This window comes from Saccopteryx leptura, chromosome 7 (genome assembly GCF_036850995.1).
Source record: "Saccopteryx leptura isolate mSacLep1 chromosome 7, mSacLep1_pri_phased_curated, whole genome shotgun sequence".
NCBI lineage: Eukaryota > Metazoa > Chordata > Mammalia > Chiroptera > Emballonuridae > Saccopteryx > Saccopteryx leptura.
In genome coordinates this window covers 75,938,413-75,962,878 of record NC_089509.1, presented here as the reverse complement: position 1 = coordinate 75,962,878, position 24,466 = coordinate 75,938,413, and the positions used below count along the sequence as shown (strand labels likewise).

At 38.1% G+C, this 24,466-nt stretch overlaps 2 protein-coding genes across 7 annotated transcripts in view; one reads left to right on the top strand and one right to left on the bottom strand.

Annotated features, from left to right (window-relative positions):
- PMS1 (PMS1 homolog 1, mismatch repair system component) overlaps positions 1-24,464 on the bottom strand; it is a 97,435-nt gene extending 72,971 nt beyond the window's left edge. For 2 of the 5 annotated variants that reach the window (XM_066346394.1, XM_066346398.1), the window contains exons 1-2: positions 4,881-5,004; positions 4,048-4,172 (exon numbers count right to left, since the gene is read on the bottom strand). The gene's annotated coding sequence lies outside the window, so the exon portion shown is untranslated. Of the gene's footprint in view, positions 1-4,047; positions 4,173-4,827; positions 5,005-24,355 lie in introns of those variants that run through there. The other 3 variants (XM_066346397.1, XM_066346395.1, XM_066346396.1) reach the window with 3 other exon arrangements.
- Positions 5,083-21,435, top strand: ORMDL1 (ORMDL sphingolipid biosynthesis regulator 1). Of its 2 annotated transcripts, none has more exons than XM_066346404.1 (4): positions 5,083-5,220; positions 7,265-7,445; positions 12,479-12,630; positions 19,877-21,435. In XM_066346404.1, exons 2-4 carry the CDS (start codon positions 7,272-7,274, stop codon positions 20,010-20,012), a joined length of 462 nt encoding a protein of 153 aa, XP_066202501.1. In that variant the 5' UTR covers positions 5,083-5,220; positions 7,265-7,271; the 3' UTR covers positions 20,013-21,435. The 2 variants fall into 2 exon arrangements, with proteins under 2 accessions (XP_066202501.1, XP_066202502.1); XM_066346405.1 differs by having other exon boundaries at positions 5,216-5,347.
- Positions 24,465-24,466: the final 2 nt, after the last annotated feature.

Sequence of the window (24,466 nt, the reverse complement as noted above, 5' to 3'; positions counted from 1 at the left end):
GAAGCAAATCATTAAATCCCTCTGTAAAATCAATTCATCATCTGAAAAAGTAGAGATAATGCCTTATTTGTCTGTTGTGAGGACCAAATAAGAAAGCATATATAAAATATTCTGTAAATTATAAGGCCATATAAAATGTACATTATGATAATGACAGATGATTATGTAAAGAACTGCTGGAAATTCTTTAATTCTAACAATTGTCTTCTAATTATGTGTTTGACTTAGTTTGGCACCCAGATTTAAGGAGAATAGCTATGAACTACCTCTCAAAGGTTTCTACTGCTTTCAAGGGCCAGGAGGTTTTCCTAGTAAGTCAGTAAAACAGTGGACAGTCAGGCTGCTTCATTACCTTAACAGTCATACAAATTAATGGTGTCATAAGCAAAAGGCACCCTCTCTGTACTTTTCCTAAGCTTCTGACTGGCCTCAGGTCCAAGGATATAGGACTGCACTATCCAATAGGGTAGCCACTAGCTACATGAAAACTTGAAATATAATTTATTATAATTAAATATAATTACTCCAAACTGAAATGTGTTAACACACTCTAGATTTCAAAATCAGTAGAAAGAAATATAAAATCTTATTATTTTTTATATTGATTACAGGATAAAAGGATATTCTGGATATACTGAGTCACATAAAAACCTTAAAATTAATTTTTTATTTAAAACTTATTTTAAGTGAGAGAAGGGGAGACAGACAGACTCCAGCATGTGCCCCAACTGGCAATCCTCATCTGGGGCCCAAATTGAATCAACTGAGCTATCCTGAGCAAATTAGGCTGATGCTGAAACCAACTGAGTCATCCTCAACCCCTGGGGCCAACGCTGGAACCAACTGAGCCTCTGGCTTCGAGATGGGAAGAGAGGAGGAGAGCGACAGGAAGGGAGAAGGAGAGGAACGGAAAGAGAAACAGATGGTTGCTTCTTATGTGCTCCCTGATCGGGGATCAAACCTGAGAAGCCAGCATACCAGACCAACGCTCTATCCACTGAGCAAACTGGCAAGGGCCTATTTTTTATAAAACTTTTTAATGTGCCTATTAGAAAATTCAAAATTATATGTGTGGCTTACACTATAGTTCTATTGAACAGTGCTGGGTAGATAAAACTGCAGGTTCAAGCCCTGGCCAGCTGGCTCAGTGGTAGAGCATTAGCCTGGCGTGTGGAAGTCCCAGGTTCGATTCCAGGCCAGGGCAGACAGGAGAAGCGCCCATCTGCTTCTCTACCCCTCCCCCTCTCCTTCCTCTCTATCTCTCTCTTCCCCTCCTGCAACCAAGGATCCACTGGAGCAGACTTTGCCCGAGCGCTGAGGATGGCTCTGTGGCCTCCCCCTCAGGTGCTAGAACAGCTCCCGATAGAACCAAGCAACAGCCCAGATGGGCAGAGCATTGCCCCCTAGTGAGCATGGTGGGTGGATCCTGATCCGGCACATACTGGAGTCTCTCTGTCTCCCCGCTTCACACTTCAGAAAAATACAAAAGAGCAGGTTCAGCCCTGACTGGATAGCTTGGTTGGTTAGAGCACTGTTCCCATATGCAAAGGTTTCAGGTTCAATCACCAGTCAGGGCACCTAGAGAAGCAGATCAATGTTTCTGTCTCTTTCTCCCTTCTGCTCTCTTTAAAATCAATCAATCAATAAAAAATGCACCTCTTCCTATACCCTCTTTCCTCAGTCTTAGGTCAACGTCACTTCCTCCTAAGCTAACATGCCTAGTTTCTTTATTTCCCTACTGGCATCTTGGCCTTTAAAGTAAAAAGAAGTTCTTCCCTCTACAGTTTTACTCTAATCATGATCTCCTTTCTGTCTTGTTGTACGTGCCTTCACTGGGCACGCCCAGGGTTTTGAACTGGCGACCTCAGCATTCCAGTTTGACGCTCTACCTACTGTACCACGACCAGGCCAGGCTCTTCTTTATTTTTCTTATGAAGCCAAAACTTAAATAAGTAACCTATATTCACTGTCACCAATTTCCTATCATCAATACTTCTAAAACCCTTGCAAAATAGCTTATACTACAATCACTGTCAATTCTCTTCAAGTTCACCAATGATTTCCTGAAGCTCAACTTTGATGATACTCCCTAATTCTCAAGGATCTTTTCATCCTTACCTCTTTGACCTCATGTTTTCTTCACTCTCTTCACAGAAATATGGGCACAGCCCAAACCCTCTCTCTTCTTAAATTTAAAATCTGAAGCCTCAGTTACAGAGTATCTAAATCTATATTCCCAACAGTGAGCTCTCTCTTCCCAAGACAGGCCTTTCTAACAGGGTCACTGTGACTTCAAAATACATATTTCTAAAACAGAACTTATCAACTTGGTCCCTTCTGCATTCCTTCCACTGAATTTTGCTATTTCTCTTAATAACACAATGATCTTAGTGACCAAGGTAAAAAATCTCAACCTTCCTTGGCCAGCAATCCTACCCTACTTTACCTCCCCTTCCTCCTAATGCAATCCTGTTGTTACAGACCCAGTTTCAGGAACATCTGTAACATAGTCCTTTGTGATTACCCAACCAGAAATGATCCTTCCTTCCCACTACATTCCTAAAGAACTTGGACTGAATCACTCCCTGTATCTTCATCACACCCCTGTCCTGACCTGTACAACTTTTGAATGCAGAGAATTATATATTTCTGGATGCAACACAGAATATTCAGAGTATGTCACTCACAGCAAACACTTCATTAATACTAATGAAGCATCATGAAAAATAATTTTATCAGCACCTTCCTCATGCCAATGTAAACAAGAAGACTGTCCTCCCTCCTAGCAAGTTACCACTGCCTTAACTCCTTCCCTTTATATACTTTAACTGGTCTCCATATCATCTCTTACTTCACCTGTATCTCCTAAGCAGATGTTTTCTGAACTCCGGGGCAGGGCCTCACTTCCAAGTACCTTCCAAATATCATAATTTAGATGACTTGGAGGAATCCTAAACTTAACATTTCCCTAACTGATCTCAGAATCTTTCTCTAATTAACCTTCTTCCTATATTTCTTTTTGATAATAAAAGAGTTAACATAAACAAATATATGTGTACATATATATGTGTGTATAAATTGATATATATATATCATATATATATATAAATATTTGTATATATAAAATTCCCTTTAATCCTCACAACAACCCTGTACATATTATCATTTCTCTATCACAAATGGGATTTAAAAGCTTAATAACTTGAAGGTCACAGTACTAGTAAGTGACAGATGCACACCTGCACACCCTGGCATGTTTGACTTCAGAAGGCCATACTCGTCCAGTGTCACAAGGCAAAATTAGAAACCTTGAAGTCATCCTATTCTTCTTACTATTTCCTGGCACCAACCCTATCTACCCGACTACCTAAATATTTCTCACAGTAGACCTCTCCTTTCTATACCAATAGCTATGCCTCTGTTCAGCCCCTCAACATGTGTCCCTTGTATTTTGCAATAATCACCTAATAGGTACTGTATTTTGCCTTGAATCTCAACCACCTATATAGTTCAGTCTATAATATTTCATCATGTTGCTGTCCTACTTAAAAATTCATATATTTCTAACTAGTGAATCAGGTAAAGTCTGAATTCTTAACAATGGGACCTCTATCTTTCTAATCTCATCCTGCTACTGTCCAGATACACTGGACAACCATACTCCACAACTTGTCCCTCTCTTGATGTAGTAGTACTCACTGTTCCTTAGCTCACAAGGTTCCCTTCTTTTCCTCCAGGTGACTTAACGATCCTTCCAGAGGTAATTCAAGCATTATCTCCTCAAGCAAGACTTTGTTACAGGCTCTACCGCTACCCGTCAGGTTAACAGTCCTTCCTCCGTATTCCTACAGCATCTTTTCCTCATTTCTAGCCCAGAACTCATCACAGGTTATTCTAATTTGTTTTTCTGTTCCTTCTGACACCTGATTCTTTGAGGACAGGGATTTTATATTAATCTCACATCCCTAGCATAACCTCTGGAACACAAGCACTCTATGTGCAACAAATGGCATCTTTTGAGGCATGGAAGGTAGATATCAGGCTTACAAGTTACAGCACAGAATGTATGAAAATGTGAGGCGTCCTTCTTCCGTATTTGCTGAGCGGGAAATCAAACACTCCTGAAAGAGGGCTGCTGATGACCAGGAAAGTCATTAAGAACAACAGGGTACCTGAAAAAGGACCAGAAATCAGAGAACACCATGAAATAATTTATTTAAAGTACATAATAAATCTAACACAACTGTTTTCATAGAGCCAATAGAACACAAAATATTCAGATATAATTAACATTCTTTTACACCAATTTTTAAATTCTGTTGTTGAAAGCTAGTTCAGCAACACAAATCACAAACTTTGTGTACTGCCTAATAATGGTATTCGATTTCAAATGACGCCAAATAATTTCATTTCTCCTTTCGATTCTCAAATCAAACCAATTTTTGGTATCTACACTTCCTCAGCAGGCAATACAGATGCCTGACTTAACCATGTGGAGAAACTCAGAATGACACCAGTAAAAATCACTGTTATCTGAAGAGACTTTGTTCGCCCCGCTCGTAGGATGCCACGACATGTGTATAAAACACCACACTCACAAGACAGGCTGCACCGTGGCTGTCAGGGGTGGGTTTATGCCCGGCAAACAACGGCGTTAAGCCTTGCACCCACAGGATCTGGGGAACTGGCTGCAGCAAAGGCATAACCGCGATTTAGTTAGACGAGACCACAGCCGACCGGCCCGGAGCCTGCTCTTCACGTGTGCGCGTCCGCTTCCCGCCCGTGGAGGGGGAGGGGCGCCCACAGAGGCCGGAGCTGCTCGCCTACCGACCGAGACGAGTTGTGGCGAGGGGAACCGGAGTGTACGAGAACAGAAATACCCGTTAGCCACACGACGCTACCTTCTTGCTCGCGCGAGGACGGCAATTATCACCCACCAGCAGACGCGCCTGCGTCCCGCCCGCAGCTCAGGCCCAGCCTTGCGCGCGCAGCGGGGCGGGCACAGGCGCGCGGCTTTGAGCCCCGCCCCGCCCGGGACGTGGGATTGGCACGACACACAGCCAATGCGCTGGCAGCGCGTTCGTCTCTGAAAGCTTCCGCCAGCTAAGGTGCGCCGCGCTGGGGCTGGCCACTGGCATTCCGCTTGGAGGAGACGCCGTCGGTGCCGAGCGGATTCTGCTCTGAGCCGGCCGTCGGGGGCCGCCGGCAGTGGGGCAGCGGGTGAGTGGGCCCGAACGGCGCAGGGGTGTGCTGCTGCCTCCGGCGGCAGGGAGCTGCTCCGGCAGGGGCCGGAGTCGGGCTGAGGGAGAAGAGTGGGCTTCGGCTGTGTCCGCGCTCCCTGATAAAGGTGCGGGCCAAGTGGCCCCCGGGGCTAGCGCCCCAAATGTTGCCGTGGTGCCTGGGCCCTGACGGATGACGAGCCGAGGAGGAGGAGGAGGCGGCGGCTGGTGGGGGAGGTGCTGCGGGGCAGCGGCGCTCTTGCTGAGCTCCCCCTCTCCCGGAGCCCCGCGGTCGGGAGGGCGGCCGCTGGCTGGCTGGCAGCAGGGACCTCTCCCCGTCGTCCTCCAGCGACAGGCTTTTCGCAGTCTGGTCATTGCCGTTGTCTCGGCAGACTCCCCGGAAAGGTATTCTGAACAGCGGTACGGTCAGCACCACACCTTTGTCTCCCAGCTGAGATGTACATTTTAAGCGTCTTTCGAACATTGCTTCCCCCCCCCCCCCCATATGGCAAGTGGGAATAGTAACCCCGAGTGGTGGTGTTTTCTGAGTGATACCGTAAAAAAATAATATATGATACATGATGGGTGTTTAGAAAAAAATATTTGCACGTGTAGATCGGAGACTTGCTTCGTTTCGGTGTAACCAACTGTCATCGCCGTAAGCCTTGAATTGAAGCCTTGAGTCCTTTCCGAGATGTTTTTTGGTGGGATAAGGAGCATTGTATTCCGGAAACATTTGTTAAATGGGATTATGAGAAATTCCTCTCTCAATGCCAACTCTGTAATAGAAAGGGTTTATATATTTATAAGTCAGAGCTACTCCAAATATAATCAGGCTCTCTCCCTCCAGTCTTACTGGTCGGGTTTTTACCGGGATGATAGGTATCCTTCAACACCTGTTTAAGCGATTCTTAGACCCAAGCCAACATCATTATTAAAATAACTAGGTACTATTATCAGTACTTCCTTTGATGCTCATCTTGAACGTGAAAGGGAAAAAGAAAAACCTAAAAGAGAAAGAAAAATAAACGAGTTGACTCAAGTGTTCAGAAGAAAGACTTGTTTTGACCTAATTGTATCACAAGACTGAGCAACAAAACCATATCCCTTGACCATGTAAATTCTCCACCACTATGTGCTCCTCCCAGTTTCAGTATTCAAAAGCAGTGATTTGAACTCTGATCACTCTTTATGAATGCAGCATTACATTAGATATAAGTCTGGCTTATAACAGACTGGCTGGGTCAGCTTTGCTTTCTTTATACGAATTTATTCTGTTGATAAATTTACCTCGTGAGTTTTTACTTTGCTCTCGTGATGTAAGAAAATGTAGTTTTGAGTTTGAGTTTTTCTGCCTGTTACTTGGTTTAGTAAAACCAACATGTTGAAAGACAAGTTTTGGGAAAGGTATTTTAACTGTCTTTTTTTTCAGTGAGAACCATAAAATAAATCTTGTTTGTCTTACCATAAAGACAGGTTAAGAAAAAAAGAGACAGATGTTCTTTTTTTCTGTATTTTTCTGACGTGAGAAGCGGGGAGTCTGAGAGACAGACTCCCGCACGCGTGTGACCGGGATCCACCCGGCATGCCCACCAGGGGGCGATGCTCTGCCCTTCTGGGGCGTTCCTCCATTGCAACTGGAGCCATTCTAGCGCCTGAGGCAGAGACCAAGTAGCCATCCTCAGCACCAGGCCAACTTGGCTCCAATGGAGCCTTGGCTGCGGGAGGGGAATACAGATAGAGAGGAAGGAGAGGGGGAAGAGTGAGAAGCAGATGGGTGCTTCTCCTGTGTGTCCTGGCCAGGAATACAACCCGGGACATCCACACATCGGGCTGACATGCTACCACTGGGCAAACCTACCAGGGCCAGATGTTAATTCTTTACTGCCTTTGTCAGCATCTGCAAGTGGCATATTTTGGTGGGTGTGTTATATTTCAGAATGACTAGGAAAAAATCCTATTAACATTTATTTTATCATGTCACAATTAGGAGTGTTTAGATTTTCAGTATGTCAGTATTGATTCATTTCATTGCTTTCCTACAGAGCAAACATGAATGTTGGAGTTGCCCACAGTGAGGTGAATCCAAATACCCGGGTAATGAATAGCCGGGGTATGTGGCTGACATATGCATTGGGAGTTGGCTTGCTTCATATTGTCTTACTCAGTATTCCCTTCTTCAGTGTTCCTGTTGCTTGGACCTTAACAAACGTTATACATAATCTGGTAAGTATTTCACCTTATTCTAAGCACTTGAAAGTTTAAGGTTTAATCGTCAGGGACTAGGGGAGGAAAGGATAGAGAGTTATTGTTTAATGGGTACAGTCTCAGTTTTGTAAGATGCAAAGAGTTCTGGAGATGGATGGTGGTGATGATTGCATAACAATGTGAAGTTACTTTATTAGCACTCAACTGTACACTTAAAAATGGTTACTCTAGTACATTTTATGTTGTGTAATTGAACACAAATTTTTTAAAGCTTAAAAGTTTTCTTACAAAGAAGACGACTTAGTTTTTTTTAAGTTTGATGAGATAAAATTCACATAATATAACATTCACCCATTTAAAGGGTATACTTTTTTACTTCTATATAGAAATTTTGAGCTTAATCATATTTTATGAGATTCAGGATAGTGGTGCCTTATAGCATCTTCAGATTGACTATCACTCTTCTATATTATATGATTGCTCTGCAAAGTATCAGATGTTTTATCAACAATACTGACCATATTATGCAGCCTTGGCACTCTTCTGTATTAATATGATAGCTCTGCAAAGAATCAGATCTGATCAACTCTACTAATATCTTATGCAGCCTTGAAAATTGCTATTAAAAAAGAAACCTCTCTAACAGCTTATTAAAGTAGAATGAAAGAAGAGAAACAGTTTACTGAGTTTTGATTAAATACAGATTAACTATATATTTATTTAAAGTATCCAAAAAGTTAAGAAATTAGAATTAAGACAAAAATGTGGAAGAAATAGGGTTTTTTAAAATTAATACTACTTATTTCATTTCTTATGGAGAGTATTTAAAGTTTACCAGACGAGGACAAGGATGATGTAGAAATAAGCAAAATGTTCATTTAGTCCATTTTCAGTGATAGACTTTGGTAGGGTTAAACACTGTTTTTAAATAGTAACTTCTCTGAAATATTAGTTATTAATCTGATCCCTTGTATTGAAATTCTCTCCCTTTGGATTTCAAGGTATTGCTTTTTTCTATATGTATTTCTGGTCTTTTGTTTCCTCTTGCACTTCCTGCCTTCTCTTTTCCCAAGGTTCTTCATTTTTTCTTATTCTATATGTTACTTTGTTTTCCCATATTTTCAGTTTCTACCTGTAGAAGAATGATACCTATATTAAATTGCTAGATCACCTTGCACCTTAAACCAAACAACTATAAACTGAACCCATTCCTCATCTATTCCTTACCACACATGGTCTATTCCTATAATTTTGTTCCTAATCTAATCTAAAGGTACCACTGTCTGTCTAGTAAGCCAACCTAGATAGCTGAATGTCAAAGCAAAAGGATTAATATAATGTTATAATTTAAACTGAGAATGTATTGAGAGTAAAAGTAAGCTCTAGTAATAACTACTCCCAACAGAATAGGTGTAAATTAGGGCTGTCTATGCAAACTAGCAGATATGGTCACCCTACTCTTAGAGTAACTCCTTTTCCTATATATTTTTACTCATTTAGTCACATTCCTGTTTGTTCTGCTTTACCGTCTCTCAAATTGATCCCCACTGGCATTGCTATAATTCATACACTTATTTTTCTGTCAGTTATTCCAATAGATCAGTGATTTTTCAACCAGTGTGCCATAAGAATTTTTAAAACATGCGATACCTGACTGTTTAGTCAGGGGCACTGACATCTTTTCCCTTAGATTGTCCAATAAAAAAATGACAGCAGCCAACTCAATAGCCTTCCAGTGTGAATGAATCAAAATTAAATTAAACCTTTTTTGGGGTCAAGTCAGTAAAACTATATTTTCTGGCATGCCGCAGATTTTTAGTAATTAGTTGATGTATGCCATGAGATGAAGAGAGTTGAAAATCGCTGCAATGGATAAATGGTCTTCTTGATCCTCCCATTTCTCCATTCCAACTTGGTTGAGTGATAATTTTAAAATGGCATGTCTACTCAAGTCGCACTGTTTAAATTCTTCAACGATTCTCTGTTAAATTTATAGTAAAATGCTAAGTTACCTGTGTGAGATACAAGACGAGTTAATAACTGTGTAGAGCTAAGAAAGAGACTCAGTTTTATCTCAGCCCATCTCCAAACACAAGGTATGTTCTAACACCAATGAAAATTTTCTTGCTCTTACGTTTTTGCTTTGGCTTTAGGGTCTTTTATTTTGAGACCATTCCCATCTTCCTGCTCTTCCTGTCTGATTCCTACTTGTTCAGGAAAACTACACTCAAGTATCACCATCTCCAGGAAGCAACAGAACTCCTACGCTACATTCTTTTATCATGTATTTATGGTAGTTTTGTAATTAGCAGTTTATCTCTTTTTTATTTTTAATTTTTAGATCTCCAAATACCTACTTCAGTGTTTGCTTAATTAATCTGTATCGTCCTGTAATTTTTCCTTCTCCAATGAAATAATGTATTAATACTTTAGAAGTCTTCTCATCTCTCATGTTTTCAATTTGGTTGACTGAGGTTGAGGCACAGTATACGGCAATGGCCAAAGAATAGGAAGTTGAGAACATAGAGGGAAGCCAACGACTGACTTAGTTTACCACACTAAAAACCTAACTAACCAGACGCAGCTGTAGCAATTATATGACTCCAAATTTGTTTCTTTTGAAGATAACCTACATTAAACCAATTAAAAATGTGAAATACACGCTGAATGCTTTTAAAATGGAAAAGTAGACTTAGTTGTTATTCCTGTTTAGAAAATGTAGTTTTTGCCTCTTTGAAACTATGCATTAGAAACCTGTATTTCTGAAGGGCTACAGTTCACCTTAGAGGTATTAATACTTTGCCACAGTTTTGCCTAGATTTTAAAATGAATGTGAAGTCTTTTCATTTTGAGTCAGCAAATATTGGTGAAGGGCTAACTATGAGCTGCATACTTTTTTTCCTAATTATTTTAATGTGGGTATAAATTATCACTAAAATGTCATAGAAAAATTATTTAAAATAAGAATAGTGGAGTAGAAGCTATATGGGCAGATAAGATTTTACTTTTTAATTGAAAAGGATATATAAAATATTACCTACATTCTAAATACTAGTGAGTCCATTTGATTTGAAGGAAATAACAAGGAGATTGTTCTCTGATAATTCTAACACATGACATGGTCTAGAGTAAAGACTCTTAACTTTTTTAGGTCATATACTCCTAGGAATTTGAAAAAATACAATTTGTTTCATAGTTTTCTTTAAAGCCTATGTGAAAATGTTTTCCTTGTGTTTATAAAATAAACATTCTCTGGCTTAATGTCATCTTGTCTTAATATCTAATACTTGCTGTATATCAGCCCTTGTTCCTGAGATACTCAGGCTAATGAGAAAACAAACATTATGTAAACAACTCCAACACAGTGTATGTATTGTGCTATAATAAAAATCAAAATTCATCACATAGGAGATTATTATGAGGAGGGCTTCACTCAAGACTTGTCACTTGAGCTGACCCTTCAAGAATGAGATCATTGACAAGGTAGCATCTAGGCTTTTGCTTTAGCAACAAGGAAACTTTTCTTCATATATTTGCTACATGCATGTCTTGTGTCCTGTACATTTAAACCACTTACTAAGTGTATGTTGAATTAAATCCAAATGAACACGAGTCCATTTCTGTATAGCTTAGCTGTTACTGCAGCTAAACAACTAATGGAATAAAGAATTGCCTAATGGAATAAAGAAGCAGAGTAAGCTTTGAAAATAAGGGCTTTTGGCCCTGGCCGGTTGGCTCAGTGGTAGAGCATCAGCCTGGCGTGCAGAGGTCCCGGGTTCGATTCCCGGCCAGGGCACACAGGAGAAGCGCCCATCTGCTTCTCCACCCTCCCCCTCTCCTTCCTCTCTGTCTCTCTCTTCCCCTCCCGCAGCCAAGGCTCCATTGGAGCAAAGATGGCTCCTTGGCCTCTGCCTCAGGCACTAGAGTGGCTCTGGTCACAGCAGAGCGACCCCCTGGAGGGGCAGAGCATCGCCCCCTGGTGGGCAGAGCATTGCCCCTGGTGGGCGTGCCGGGTGGATCCCGGTCGGGCGCATGCGGGAGTCTGTCTGACTGTCTCTCCCCGTTTCCAGCTTCAGAAAAATACAAAAAAAAAAAAAAAAAGAAAGAAAAGAAGGGCTTTCTTAGCCTATACTAATAATGTAAAATTTCAAAACACAAATTTTTTTCCCCCATGTATTTGTTAAAAGTAGAAGTAGAAAATATGACATCACATTATCACTTCTAGGGGGAAAAACTGTTTCATGGTAATATTTAGGCTTTATTGCTACTAGTTCCTGAGACAGTGATCCTGTAAGGAAGAAGCACTACCTATTTGTCTAAATGGGTATCATAACCTCAAGGAAACCAAATCTAAAATATATTGCTTTTTTTCTTAACTAACCACAAGGTTAGATATTTAAACATATCACTGAACAGATTGGCTTTTAGTAATTTTTTTTTTAATTTTTAAAAACTAACTTCAGAAGAAACACTATTGAGGCACAGTTATGATTTTAAGAGCAAACTGAGTTGAACATTATGCCTTATAGTCAATAAACCATCTGTGTTGCTTTGTAAGAGAACTGTTGAGACAAAGACAGCCACAGTCCTAATGTTAAATGTTTTCAAAACCATTTTTCCTCATACAGAGATTTTGTTTTAGTATTATTTATCAATTTATATTTTTTAAAATCATTTTATAAATATCAGATTTACTAATAAGATACTCTAAACCTTCTTACACTTCAGGGAAAAGGTAACCCTATTTCCTAATAGGAAAGGTGTTAGAAAACTAAATGTGTAATGATGTAAACTTTCTGTTAATTTTCAATATAATAAAGGATGAAAGCAGGTTACTTTTGGTTGATCTTTTATTGGTTTTCACCAAATAGTATTTATATGCCCCTGGAAGCTTGACTTGACTATGAAGAAACTGGCCACAGCTTTTCACAGTAGTATGAAAGCTTAAAACTTGAGCTGTAAGTTAAATCATACTCTGTCACAAAATGCTTACGGACAAATTCCAGTTTTGTATTTGATACTGATTATATGCTCCCTGGTTTGTTTTCTAGGGGATGTATGTATTTTTACATGCTGTAAAAGGAACACCTTTTGAAACTCCTGACCAGGGTAAAGCAAGGCTCCTAACTCATTGGGAACAATTGGATTATGGAGTACAGTTTACATCTTCACGGAAGTTTTTCACAATTTCTCCAATAATTCTGTAAGTGGTGCAAATTTTTATGTATGAGGAGGATTGGATGAAAGGAACCTATTGTTTTGTTAGATTTCATCTGAATTAGAAATAATATTTCATTAAAAACTTCTGTCAATAAATAGCTACCTCAGATAGAGTATGAAATACAGGCAAAATCTTTAACAAGCTGGTAATAAACCAGTTTTTACTCCAGTCACTGACATATGGAGACATTACATGCTCATCAGTATGCCTAGACATTCTAGGATATACAGATCAGATATATTCTAGTTCACGTTCATAAGTTGTTTACAAGAAAACAAAACACATAATCTTATTTTATATTCCACTATCAGATTAATCTCTAAACAAGGATTTGGATGATTATAGACAAATTTCATTGACCACCTGCCCCATCTCCTTGCAAGAGATAGTATTTAGAGCAACAATTTTTAACCTTTTTCACCCATGGCACATATAAACTAATTTCTAAAATTCTGCAGCACATCAAAACATATATTTTTGCTAATCTGACTCCTCCCACCAAAAAAGTGTAATTTTGATTCATTCACACCAGACAGCTCTTGTGTTAGCTGTTGTCATTTTTTTATTTGACAATCTAAGGGAAAAGAGGTCTGTGTCCCTGACTAAATAGTTAGCTATTGCATGTTTTAAAAATTCTTGTGGTACACTGGTTGAAAAATGCTAGTTTAGAGAAAAGATAGGTTAGGCTTTTATTATTTATAGGGCAGACCTGGGTTGAATGCTGTATCATGCAGCCAGTTTGGTTTGCTCATTAATAAAATTCTAACCCATCACACCTAACTCAATCTGATGCTATAAGAAATAAATGATATGCCTGACCAAGTGGTGGCGCAGTGGATAGAGCATCCAACTGGGATGCGGAGGACCCAGGTTTGAGACCTCAAGGTCGCTAGCTTGAGCGTGGGCTCCTCTGGTTTGAGCAAAGCTCACCAGCTTGGACCCAAGGTCGCTGGCTTGAGCAAGGGGTTCCTTGGTCTGCTGTAGCCCCATGGTCAAAGCACATATGAGAAAGCAATCAATGAACAACTAAGGTGTCGCTACGAAAAACTAATGATTGATGCTTTTCATCTCTCTCCGTTCCTGTCTGTCCCTATCTATCCCTCTCTCTGACTCTTGTCTTTTTATAAATAAATAAATAAATAGATAAATAAATAGATAAATAAATAGATAAATAAATAAATAAATGATATAACATTTACCTGTAAAGCATTTAAATATGTATCTGGAATCTAATTTCCTGTTACCTATTATTCAGGGCTATCCAGAAAATGGTTCCTACCTTATTTTTTTTAATTTGATGGTCATATTTATCCCCACCCAACTCCCACCTTGTCAGACTCTTCGAAGCAGCATTTCTTGAATACTTCATGTATAGTCCTGTTTCTATGTCTTTATTCAAATAATTTATCCTACTTGAAATTCCTCCTTAATTTCTATCTTCCTCTTCTTTCAAGATTGAAATTCTGCTTCCATAGTGAGGTCTTTTCCAGAACACCCAACCTTCAGTAATAATGATCTGCTTTGAACTCCCATAGTAGTTGTTATATATCTTTTATGCTGCTTTATATTATTCTTTTGTTATTATAAATGTTTTATATCTGCAAAGAATTTGTAAGTGTATAAATTGCTTTGAATTCCACACAGTACAGTTGCTTATACATAATACATGTTCACATACCTCTTACTCAAACACTCTATACCACATTTCTTAATATATCCACAGTAGAATCAGTGCAGTGTGGAGTAGCTGGAAAAACTACTTGGGAGTGTTAGAGTTCCTTAAACAGGGACATACGGTAGATTAGGTTTTGGATAGATGTTCTAGTAACGGAAGGCATTTTCAAATGAAAAGAATAAACTGGTCATAAAGTGGTAGGTTTCTTCTTTTTATATTTATAGCACTTTGAGAAAATTTAAAATTTTTTAAATTATTTTAAACCAGTGGTCCCCAACCTTTTTTGGGCCACAGACCGGTTTAATGTCAGAAAATATTTTCACGGACCGGCCTTTAGGGTGAGACATTGGTATCACGTGACCGAGACAAGCATCAAGAGTGAGTCTTAGACAGATGTAACAGAGGGAATCTGGTCATTTTTTTAAAATAAAACATTGTTCAGACTTAAATATAAATAAAACGGAAATAATGTAAGTTATTTATTCTTTCTCTGCAGACCGGTACCAAATGGCCCACTGACCGGTACTGGTCCGCGGCCCGGAGGTTGGGGACCACTGTTTTAAACAAAACAGCTGTCAAAAGAAAAATGATATGTATGGCCAAACAAAGATATATGCAATAACAAAAACAAGGGTTATCCAAACAGCCTTAAATTTGGATTTTAGGCCTGACCTGTGGTGGCGCAGTGGATAAAGCGTTGACCTGGAGTGCTGAGGTCGCCGGTTCGAAACCCTGGGCTTGCCTGGTCAAGGCACGTATGGGAGTTGAAGCTTCCTGCTCCTCCTTACCTTCTCTCTCTCTCTCTCTCCTCTAAAAAATGAATAAATAAATTTGGATTTTAGCTATACTGCTTTCTAGCTATGTGACTTGGCTATTTTCTTGATAGCTTCAGTTTCCTCATCTCTAAAATGGTGAGGATTGCATTATAATGAATGTAAAAAGCCTGATTGATATGATGAATTTTCAGTAAGAGCTGTCACAATGTTAAGCCTAATCAAGAGGGACCGGAAACATTGAAGACACGAACAAAGTCTGTCGATTACACATCAAAGCTTTATTGTCTAGCTTGGCCAAGCGGTGGCAACTCCGACAGAGGTCTGAGGGAGAGCGCACCGGCCCTTTGTTCTACTTAGTTTTTATAGTTTTGTAAGTGGGAAGTACAGAAGCAAAAATTGTAATTAGGAGCCCCTTACCACTATTGGTTATAGTCATATGTCCTTTAACATGATAGGACCACGTTCAATTTGCAAGCCATACATTATTTTGGAGAAAACAAAATTTACAAGTCAACAATGATAGAAAGATGTCTTTTACATATTAAAAGGCATTCCTATATTATCTAGTGTTTATCTGCCATCTCTCTGTCCAGAGTCTCACGGGTTAACCACATGCATTTACATAGGAGAGGTAGTTTCGGTGGGGACAAATGCCCGCAAATGGCTCATTGCTATAAGAAAAGGTTTATTTTGGCTTTTCTCTCCCTGCACCTGGCCAGCCATTCACCCCTTTCCCCACAGGTGTGGTGGAATGTCTGGGGATCCATGTTTTCCTCCCTTTGCATTTACAATACAATGCCAAGGGCCATCCTGGTCATGCCAATCACACAGTACAGAGACTATTTCTCACAATTTCTCTGCACACCTTAACCCCAATTAATAAAATGTTCTTCAAGCCTCCCAAAATATTAATATTAATTCTGTAGCTTTTGGTACTTTACAACACCTGCGGGTGAGGTGATGCAGTGGCTCCTCAACAAAAAAGGTCAACTGAGATGTACCCTGTATACAACATCCATATTTCAATTTTTTTTAAATTGAACTTATTAGAGTGACATTGGTTAATAAAGTAATAGAAGTTTCAGGTGTACAATTCTATAATACATCATTTGTATATATATTGTAGTATTGTCTGTTCACCACCGAAAGTTAAGTCTCTTTCCATCACTGTTATACCCCCTATACCCTCTACTACCTCACCCTGTCTCTTCTCTGGTAATCACTATGCTGTTGTGTGTGTCTATGAGTTTTTGTTGTTGTTTTTTCTTAATCTCTTCACTTTTTCATCCAGCCCCACAATCTCCATCCCCTGTGAGAGGTATCAGTCTGTTCTCTCTGAGTCTGTTTCTGTTTGGTGTGTTACTTTATTTTGTTCATTAGAGTCTTCATATGAAATATAGTATGTGTCTTTCTCTGACTGGCTTATTTCACTTAGCATAGTGCTTTCCAGGTCCAACCATGCTATCACAAAATGTAAGATTTCCCTTTTTATGGCTGCATAGTATTCCATTGTGTAAATGTACCACAGCTTTTTTATCCACTCACCTTACTAATGGACATTTGGGATGCTTCCAAATCTTGGCTATTGTTACTAATGGCACAGTGAACATAAAGGTGTACATACTCTTTCAAATTAATGTTTTGAGTTTCTTCAGATATATTCCTAAAAGTGGAATCACTGGGTCATAAAGCAGTTTCATTTGTAGTTTTTTTGAGATAACTCCATACTGCTTTCCAGAGTGGCTGCACCAATCTGCATTCCTACCAACAGAACATGAGGGTTTCCTTTTCTCCACATCCTCGCCAGCACTTGTTTGTTGATTTATTGATGATAGCCCTTTTGACAGGTGTGAAGTGATATTTCATTGTGGTTTTAATTAAGCATTTCTCTGATGATTAGTGACATTGAGCATCTTTTCATATGTCTATTGTCCACCTATATAGTCCTCTTTGGAGAGGTTTCTGTTCAGGTCCTCTGCTCATTTTTTATTTGAATTGGGGTTTTTTTGATGTTGAGTTGTATGAGCTTTTATAAGTTTTAGATATTAACCTTTATAAGATATATCACTGGAGAATATAGTTTCCTTTGTTATGTGAAAACATTTTAGTTTGATATATATAATCCTAATTGTTTATTTTTTTCTTTTGTTTTTCTTACCTATGGTGATACAGCAGTAAAACTATTGCTACAAGAAATTTCTGAGTTTTACTGCCTGTGTTTTTGTCTAGGATTTTTATGGTTGCAAGTTTTAACATTTAAGTCTTTAATCCATATTTCTGAAAATACTTTTTGACCCAGAGGTATGATTTCAAGTATTTTGTCATTAAATTCCTTATATAACTGAAGAAACAGCATTAAAACTGTTTATATAGTATTTATACTTTTCAAAATGCTTTCACATTTTCATGTTTGATCATTATTTGTCAGATAGGTGGGATTGTAAAATGTCATTCCAGATTTTTAGATAAAGGAATAGTCTCAGGTGCATTACCTTGCTCCAGATCTTGCAGCTAGTTGGAGTCAAAAGCCAGGGTGAACCTCTAAACTTCTAGTTTCTAATACAGGTCTCTTTCCAGTATATCTTGTGGCAGATAAACACTGTCACACTGATTTACATCTGGTGTTGCATCTTCTTGGAGGATTGTCTAGTTTTCTTTTAAGAGTCACGTAATTTCCATAAAATCTACACACACATTTTTCATTTTAAAAAAAGATGCTATGGTATGCTAAGGAGAAGCCATTCTGAGTAGATTTATTATTTCCAATGTATTAAATTATAGCTTGAACCAGTGATTCTCAAACTTTTTGAAGTTGAGGAGCATTTAAAATCTTACAAATAATTGTAGGCGCGCTATATACAAATTTCTGAGAAATATGTTATAATAATTAAGTCAAATATTAAAGAAAAATAATATGAAGTCCAATTGTGCTTTTATGGTAATTAAATGAAATAAATATGACAAAATTAAATTTATTCTGACGTTAAAAAACATTTTTATGTTACATTTTTGTTATGCTTTTTTAGAATTCGTAAAAAAGGGGTTAAAAAATTAAAAAGCGCCAAAAAGTTATCTTTATATATATATAGATAGATAGATACATTCTTAGTAAGATTTAGTAAATTCGGCAGGTCCTGGCACGAATGTGTTAAGTTTTTTCATTCTTGTGTTTATCAGAAACATGAGCCTGATGTGTCCTAGAGATTTCTTCAATGTTTGGGCATATATTTATATTTGAAAGGCAAACTCTCATTTCCTGGTCAATACATTGGAAGAATTTCTCTCTTTTTACTCTTAATTGTGTTGAGTGCAGAAAATCCCCACCATACATATCATCTTAACTTTACATCAAACAAAGGATAGAAGAAACTTGCCTCCAGTCTTTCCGGGGAACATGGGGGGTAGTGTAAACAATCCAGCACCACAGCTTAACAGCCTTTTGCAACCTAATTAGGCAAGTGAGGTGGGGGGTTGGGCAGACTGTCAGCTTACAGCCAATTCCCCACACCTCTGTCCCCCAAAAATCTAAACTCCAAAAACCCTGTTGGTTTTTTGGTCCCCAAAGGGACATATTTTTCTGGAATACCATAGGGCACACCTGGAAATCTTCTAGGGCGCACACTTTGAGAACCCCTGGCTTAAACCCATAGTGATGATGAGAAATCAAATAAACTTACTAAATGCAAGTACTATTTTATTTTTTCATTGAACAGAGTAAAAAAAGAATTGTTCAATTATATGAAAGCAAGAAGAAAAGGGTTAATGTGAAGATTAAAGAGTATGAATTACTCTCGAGAAAGAATTTTCTGACTACTGTATATACTTTGTAAAGTAGGTGGAAGATTATAGAATTTCTCAATTTAGATTGTTCTGAAAATGATGTATATAGCTCTCTGATATTTTTAATCATACTTGAAAATAGCTTTTCTTTTTAATCATATCTAAACACTTATTTCCCTTTATAAGAAATGAATGACAGTACTTAGCAGAAATACTTTCCTGTGTACTCTTAAAAAAATGAATTAGACAGCCATATGCAAACTAACTTCTTAGTTATGATATTTTACTCTTTAAATTCTGTTTATGTTAGGTTATTCTTATTAGGGCCCAGATGATGTGTCTGTATTCCAATAAACCCCTTCGGTTAAACAATAGACATTCTGAATTGATGATTTATGTTGGTTAGGCTTGTTTCAACAAATTCTCAGGTGTTGGGTGTCTTTGAATATGTATGTATGTTCAGTTATAGCAAAACAACTGGAATTTTACAAGTGTCTTTCAAGTTTCCAGTTAAACTGGTTATAGATCTATTCATCTACAGTATAAAGATGAGACCATCAAAAGGGCAAGCAAGTATTTGTTTTCTTTCAAAGGTACTAAGTATACTAATGCATTAACCCCATCTTCTACAACTTTACAGCAGTGGTCCTTAACCTTTTGGGGGGTCACAAAACTCTTAGAGGAGAAATTTCAGGGAGCATGTGAGCCCTAGTTTGAAAGCCAGCTATAAAAGGATGCTAAGTAGCAAATGTATTCTATTAAAGGAATAATGTAATTGCAGAAATGCAAAATGTGCATGTATACCTCCACTAAAAAATTCTAAATAAAATTAATTTAGGTCCTCAAACTAAAGTCTTTCCTCTTATAGTGCTCAAAAATGGTTCTGCCTTTAGGTATTTATGTTTTTGTGGCTTTTTCTCTACCTTTAAATTTTAAAAAAATTTTAAGCAATTTTATTTTTTGATGTTAAATATATTCTTAACTTTTAATTCTACAGATATTTCCTGGCAAGTTTCTATACGAAGTATGATCCAACTCACTTCATCCTAAACACAGCTTCTCTCCTGAGTGTGCTAATTCCCAAAATGCCACAGCTACACGGTGTTCGGATCTTTGGAATTAACAAGTATTGAAATGTTTTGAAGCTGAAGTCAAATTTTTACAGCTACTGAGTTGCCTGTAAGGAAGGAGTGGTTAGTAAACTGCACTGTTTCTATGGTAGTGTGAAATGAGAGGTCTTTACATTGGAGCGCTTATTGCTGGTTCTTCATATGCTGTTTTGAAGTGCAGATTTTTACTAGAGGATACCTGTGTTTAATGCATCTGGTATATTTCTGAAGAGAGGCTTTATAGGCAGGCTGGGCAGGCCCAGCTTTTAAGTTACATGGCTCTAAAGTAAGGGTGTAGTAGATAAATCCAAGGAAATAAGAGATTTATAAGAAACTGAGACCAACTTAGCTTATAATGAATGGGCATTATGTTAGGAGAAGAAACTTTCCAATTATTCAGTCATGGTTAGTTTAAGCTGACTTACATTAAATACCAACCAAAATCATCTACAAGTATATTGTAGAATACACATTTCTCTTGTGTTATGTAAGAGGATTTATACCCTCTTATTTTATATAAGCCAGTTCCTACCTTATGAGTGTACTTTTTTTCATTTTGCTGGCTCAACATTGTGTGTTGATAGATGAGATCATTTTTACACTTATTAAGTTACTGAGTTCATGAAGGTCCACTTTCATGACTGATTGGTAATAGAAGATAGCTAGGCATCGTACAGACAGGCTCTGAATCAGCCTTCTAATTTTGAAACAAAATGGGTTTTGCTGCCTTTGCAGACACAAAGCTGTTAAACCAATTAAGAAATAATTTATTTCACACAGTTAAAGTATATGGTAATTTCAAAGTCTCTGCTTATTTGATTGAACAATCTAATTAATAAAGTCTGCCATTCTTAGAAAAGGAAATATAAAATGGACAACTATATAGCCAACCTGTTGTCTGGCAGCAATTATTTCTCTAGCAATAGTACCATGGTAAATAATGGAGTCTTTTTAGCAGGTCTGCAGTAAAAGATAACATCTCTTCTTAGTCCTGCTCTCAATCTCCATACTTTTCCCGTTACTATTTGACTTTCAATACATGAGTCTTTGTGTAGATAACCCAATATGGTAACTATTTCCAAAGCAGCAACCATACTGAACTCTTGTGACTTAGAGAAGCTTCCTATAGTTGCTGGCATTAGTTGCAAGAAATAACTTATATACAACTTTGAGAAGTAAATATGTCCAAAAACCAAAGTTCTGATATGGGATGAAACTGAAAAACCTAGTAACATTTGTGAACAAAATTGAGTGAAAAGAGTTGTGGGCCAACTTAAAATCAATTTGTTTCAATAAACTGACTTTTGGGGGTAATGATCAATGTTTTGTATTTCAAAAGTACTGACTTTAGAAATCAATTCTATGATGATGTCTTTGTATGTTTGTCTTTTCCCATGTATTTTTAAATAACCAGTAATCTCTTTCAATAAAATTTTTCTTTGGTGTAGTATTATTGCAAGATCTCTTCAAATTCACTCATCAGTTTTACATTTTTATTTTTCAAGGGTGTTTTTCTAAGCAACTGAATTTGTAAAATATTAAGGAAGGAAATTCTGACACATGCTACCACATTGGATGAACCTTTTTGTTAATGCTAAATGTAATAAGCCAGTCACAGAAGAACAAATATTTATGGTCCCACTTATATGAGGTACCTAGATTGGTCAAAGTCATAAAGACAGAAAGAATGGCAGTTTTCAGGGTCTGGGGGCCGGGGGGTTGGGGAATTAGTGTTTAATGGATACAGAGTTAATTAAGGATGAAAAAGTTCTGGAGATAGATAGTAGTGATGGTAAATGTACTTAATACCATTGAGTTGTACTCCTAAAAATGGTTAAAATCATCTTAGGGTAAATTTGTAAGATAAGCTTAATGGCTCTGCAAACAAAAAGCAAAATACTTTCCAAAGATGAGAACTGACTGACAGTACTACCATCAATGAAAGAACGTTTCTTATTAAAAGAGATCAAAGAAACTTATAGAGGAGAGAGGCAAACGACTATTTTCAGCACAAGCCAATCTATAAAGAAGGTAAGGGAAGTATGTGACTCAAGTGGGAAGGGGTGCATCAGGCTCAAAACAGTCATAAATAGCACCAAACTCATTTCTATTGTTTTCATATTTATCAACCATCTGATTATAATTTGGATTTGGCTTTCATTGTATTTGGTCAACACAGAGAAGGTGAAGACCAGCAAGCTCAACTATTCTAGCTCCTTCATGATTGCATTTCTCATGAATGGTTTTTACATAGCTTATTAGCAAACTGAATGTGCGACTAAGTACCCCATAGTGCAGTCACCTCTGATAAAACTAATTTCATGCCTAGGTAAGAATAAGATGTTGAAACCCAGCAATCACACCAAGGCTATGGACACATCTGTGGTAAACTACATCAACTTCCCCAAGAGGCATTTTCAATGCACACTTCCCATAATGTATTCGAATTGCCTATTATTTGACTCAGTTCCTTGAAGATAGGGAATGGATAATTTATCTCTAACAGCTAATAAAGTTCCTAGTCCAAAGGGAAGAACCCAATGAATACCTAATAAAATTCAATTTAGTAAGACATAATTAGGGAATGAGTATTGTACAGATTCTTCTGTATATAATTTTCCTCTAAAGTTTACAAATGGAAAGTTAGAGAACAGTAGAGACAAAATGGGCATACTGAGATTATTAGGAAGTCTCAATTCAAGCTGAAATTACTTAGGCCATATTTGGTTGATAATGCCCATGAGTGGCACTCAAACCATGTGATGTTACCTGATGAAAGCCTAGATAGGCCCCAGAGAGTACCCATGCCTTTTCCTAATAAATTCTCTAACACAATAAAGAACATGGGATATGTATATACTTTCACTTGCCAAATATGTGGGACTGATGTAAGTGTCATTCTTTCTACTAGCATGCCCGCAATGAAAGGAAGAATAAAATTCCTTCCTATTGTGTCCTGGAGTTCTGCTGTTTCACATAATGCAACAGACACAAAACCAGCCAAGAGCACCTAGATGAGGAATCTATCAATGATACTAGGACATACAGCAAGGATCTCTGACAGCACAGGAGAGCATTGAGAGACACCTGCTGAACATAATTCAAATAGCAAGAGAAACAATGCCAGATGTGAAAGGTTTTATGTTCAGGCTAGATTCCAAAGCACAATCGAAAACAACTTCTGACCTATCATATCCATTCAGATAGGGTGACTAATCTTTCTTAACCTTTAGGTCTTAATTTTTACTTTTTTCTCTCTCACGTCAACAATGCAGCCTAGGGTAAAGATGAGTTACTTTATCTTCTAGCAGTTATGAAAACAGACTGCAGAGCTAGAAGGCCTGACTTCTAATCCTCACTCTGCACTTACCAGCTTTATGACCTGCAAACTACCCAAATTCTATGAACCAGTTGCTTCATGTGTAAAATGAAGACAGTAACTACCTCATGGTATTGTTGGGAAGATTAAGAAAATTAATCTGCAACACTGCCTGGCACATAATATGTGCCATTTTATTGTTAATTATGATTATTATTGCCACACATAAATGAAAATTTTGGAAAATGTAAGTTCTACCTAAAAAAGTTTCCATAACATTCTGGTAATTATGAGATTACATATCTGTATCTACCACTAGACTATCACTGTAACTTCCTGACTGTGATTTGTCTTTCTTACCAGGAACTTATCACTATGCAAAATACAGACAGGTATGTGTGCTAGCCCTACCAACTTTTTGCATTTATAAGCTTCTTCCTATGTAAAACCTTGAAGCTTAGCAGGGAAGAAGTCGTCCTCTTGGGGTAAATCTATTCAAACCGTAATAAGTTCACATACCAATAAAAGCAAAAAAAGTGAAGGAGGTGCAAGAATATGAGGACATATTATATTTAAGCTGGGTACATAGTAGGCAAAACCACATAATGTATTAAGAAAATAAGATACTAAAATTTTAAACTAAGTGAATATATACCACAACGCCCCTTTTATTTTTAGCCCAAAAAACGAACCAGCTCCACATCTTTTACCTCAAGAACTGGAGTAACGGTTTAGACTGTCCGACTGGAAACGCTTCCGTTCCCTGGGAACCCTGTGCAAGCAAGCCCTTGTGGGCGCCCCTCGTTTCGACTGTCTCTGAAAGTATTAGATATCTTAGGCCACAGCTTTAGGTTAGTTCCTCGAAAGTGGAATGACGAATTATCTACCCAATCCTTTTCTCACACTGGGTTCAAATTCCAGTCAATAGATTTTCCTTTTAATGTAGCACAGTGTTTAAAACTTAATGGTGTGCAGTCCGAGAAATCTGTGTTCAGTTCCCGGAGTTCAGTCGCTAGCCCTGACCTGACAGAGAAGTACGTATTGTTACCTTTAAATCTGGGAGGAAACGCATGAGCACACTCACAGCGTCCTTCAGGAGTATATACACTCGGAGGCAAGAGCAGCCGGCCCTGACAAGGGGACGCTGGCACCGTATTGA

Coding starts and splice junctions, on each gene's coding strand:
- ORMDL1 (XM_066346404.1), top strand. CDS start 7,272: ATGAATGTTGGAGTTGCCCACAGTGAGGTGAATCCAAATACCCGGGTA. Junction 7,446..12,478: donor CAAACGTTATACATAATCTG/GTAAGTATTTCA, acceptor TTTGTTTTCTAG/GGGATGTATGTATTTTTACA. Junction 12,631..19,876: donor ACAATTTCTCCAATAATTCT/GTAAGTGGTGCA, acceptor TTAATTCTACAG/ATATTTCCTGGCAAGTTTCT.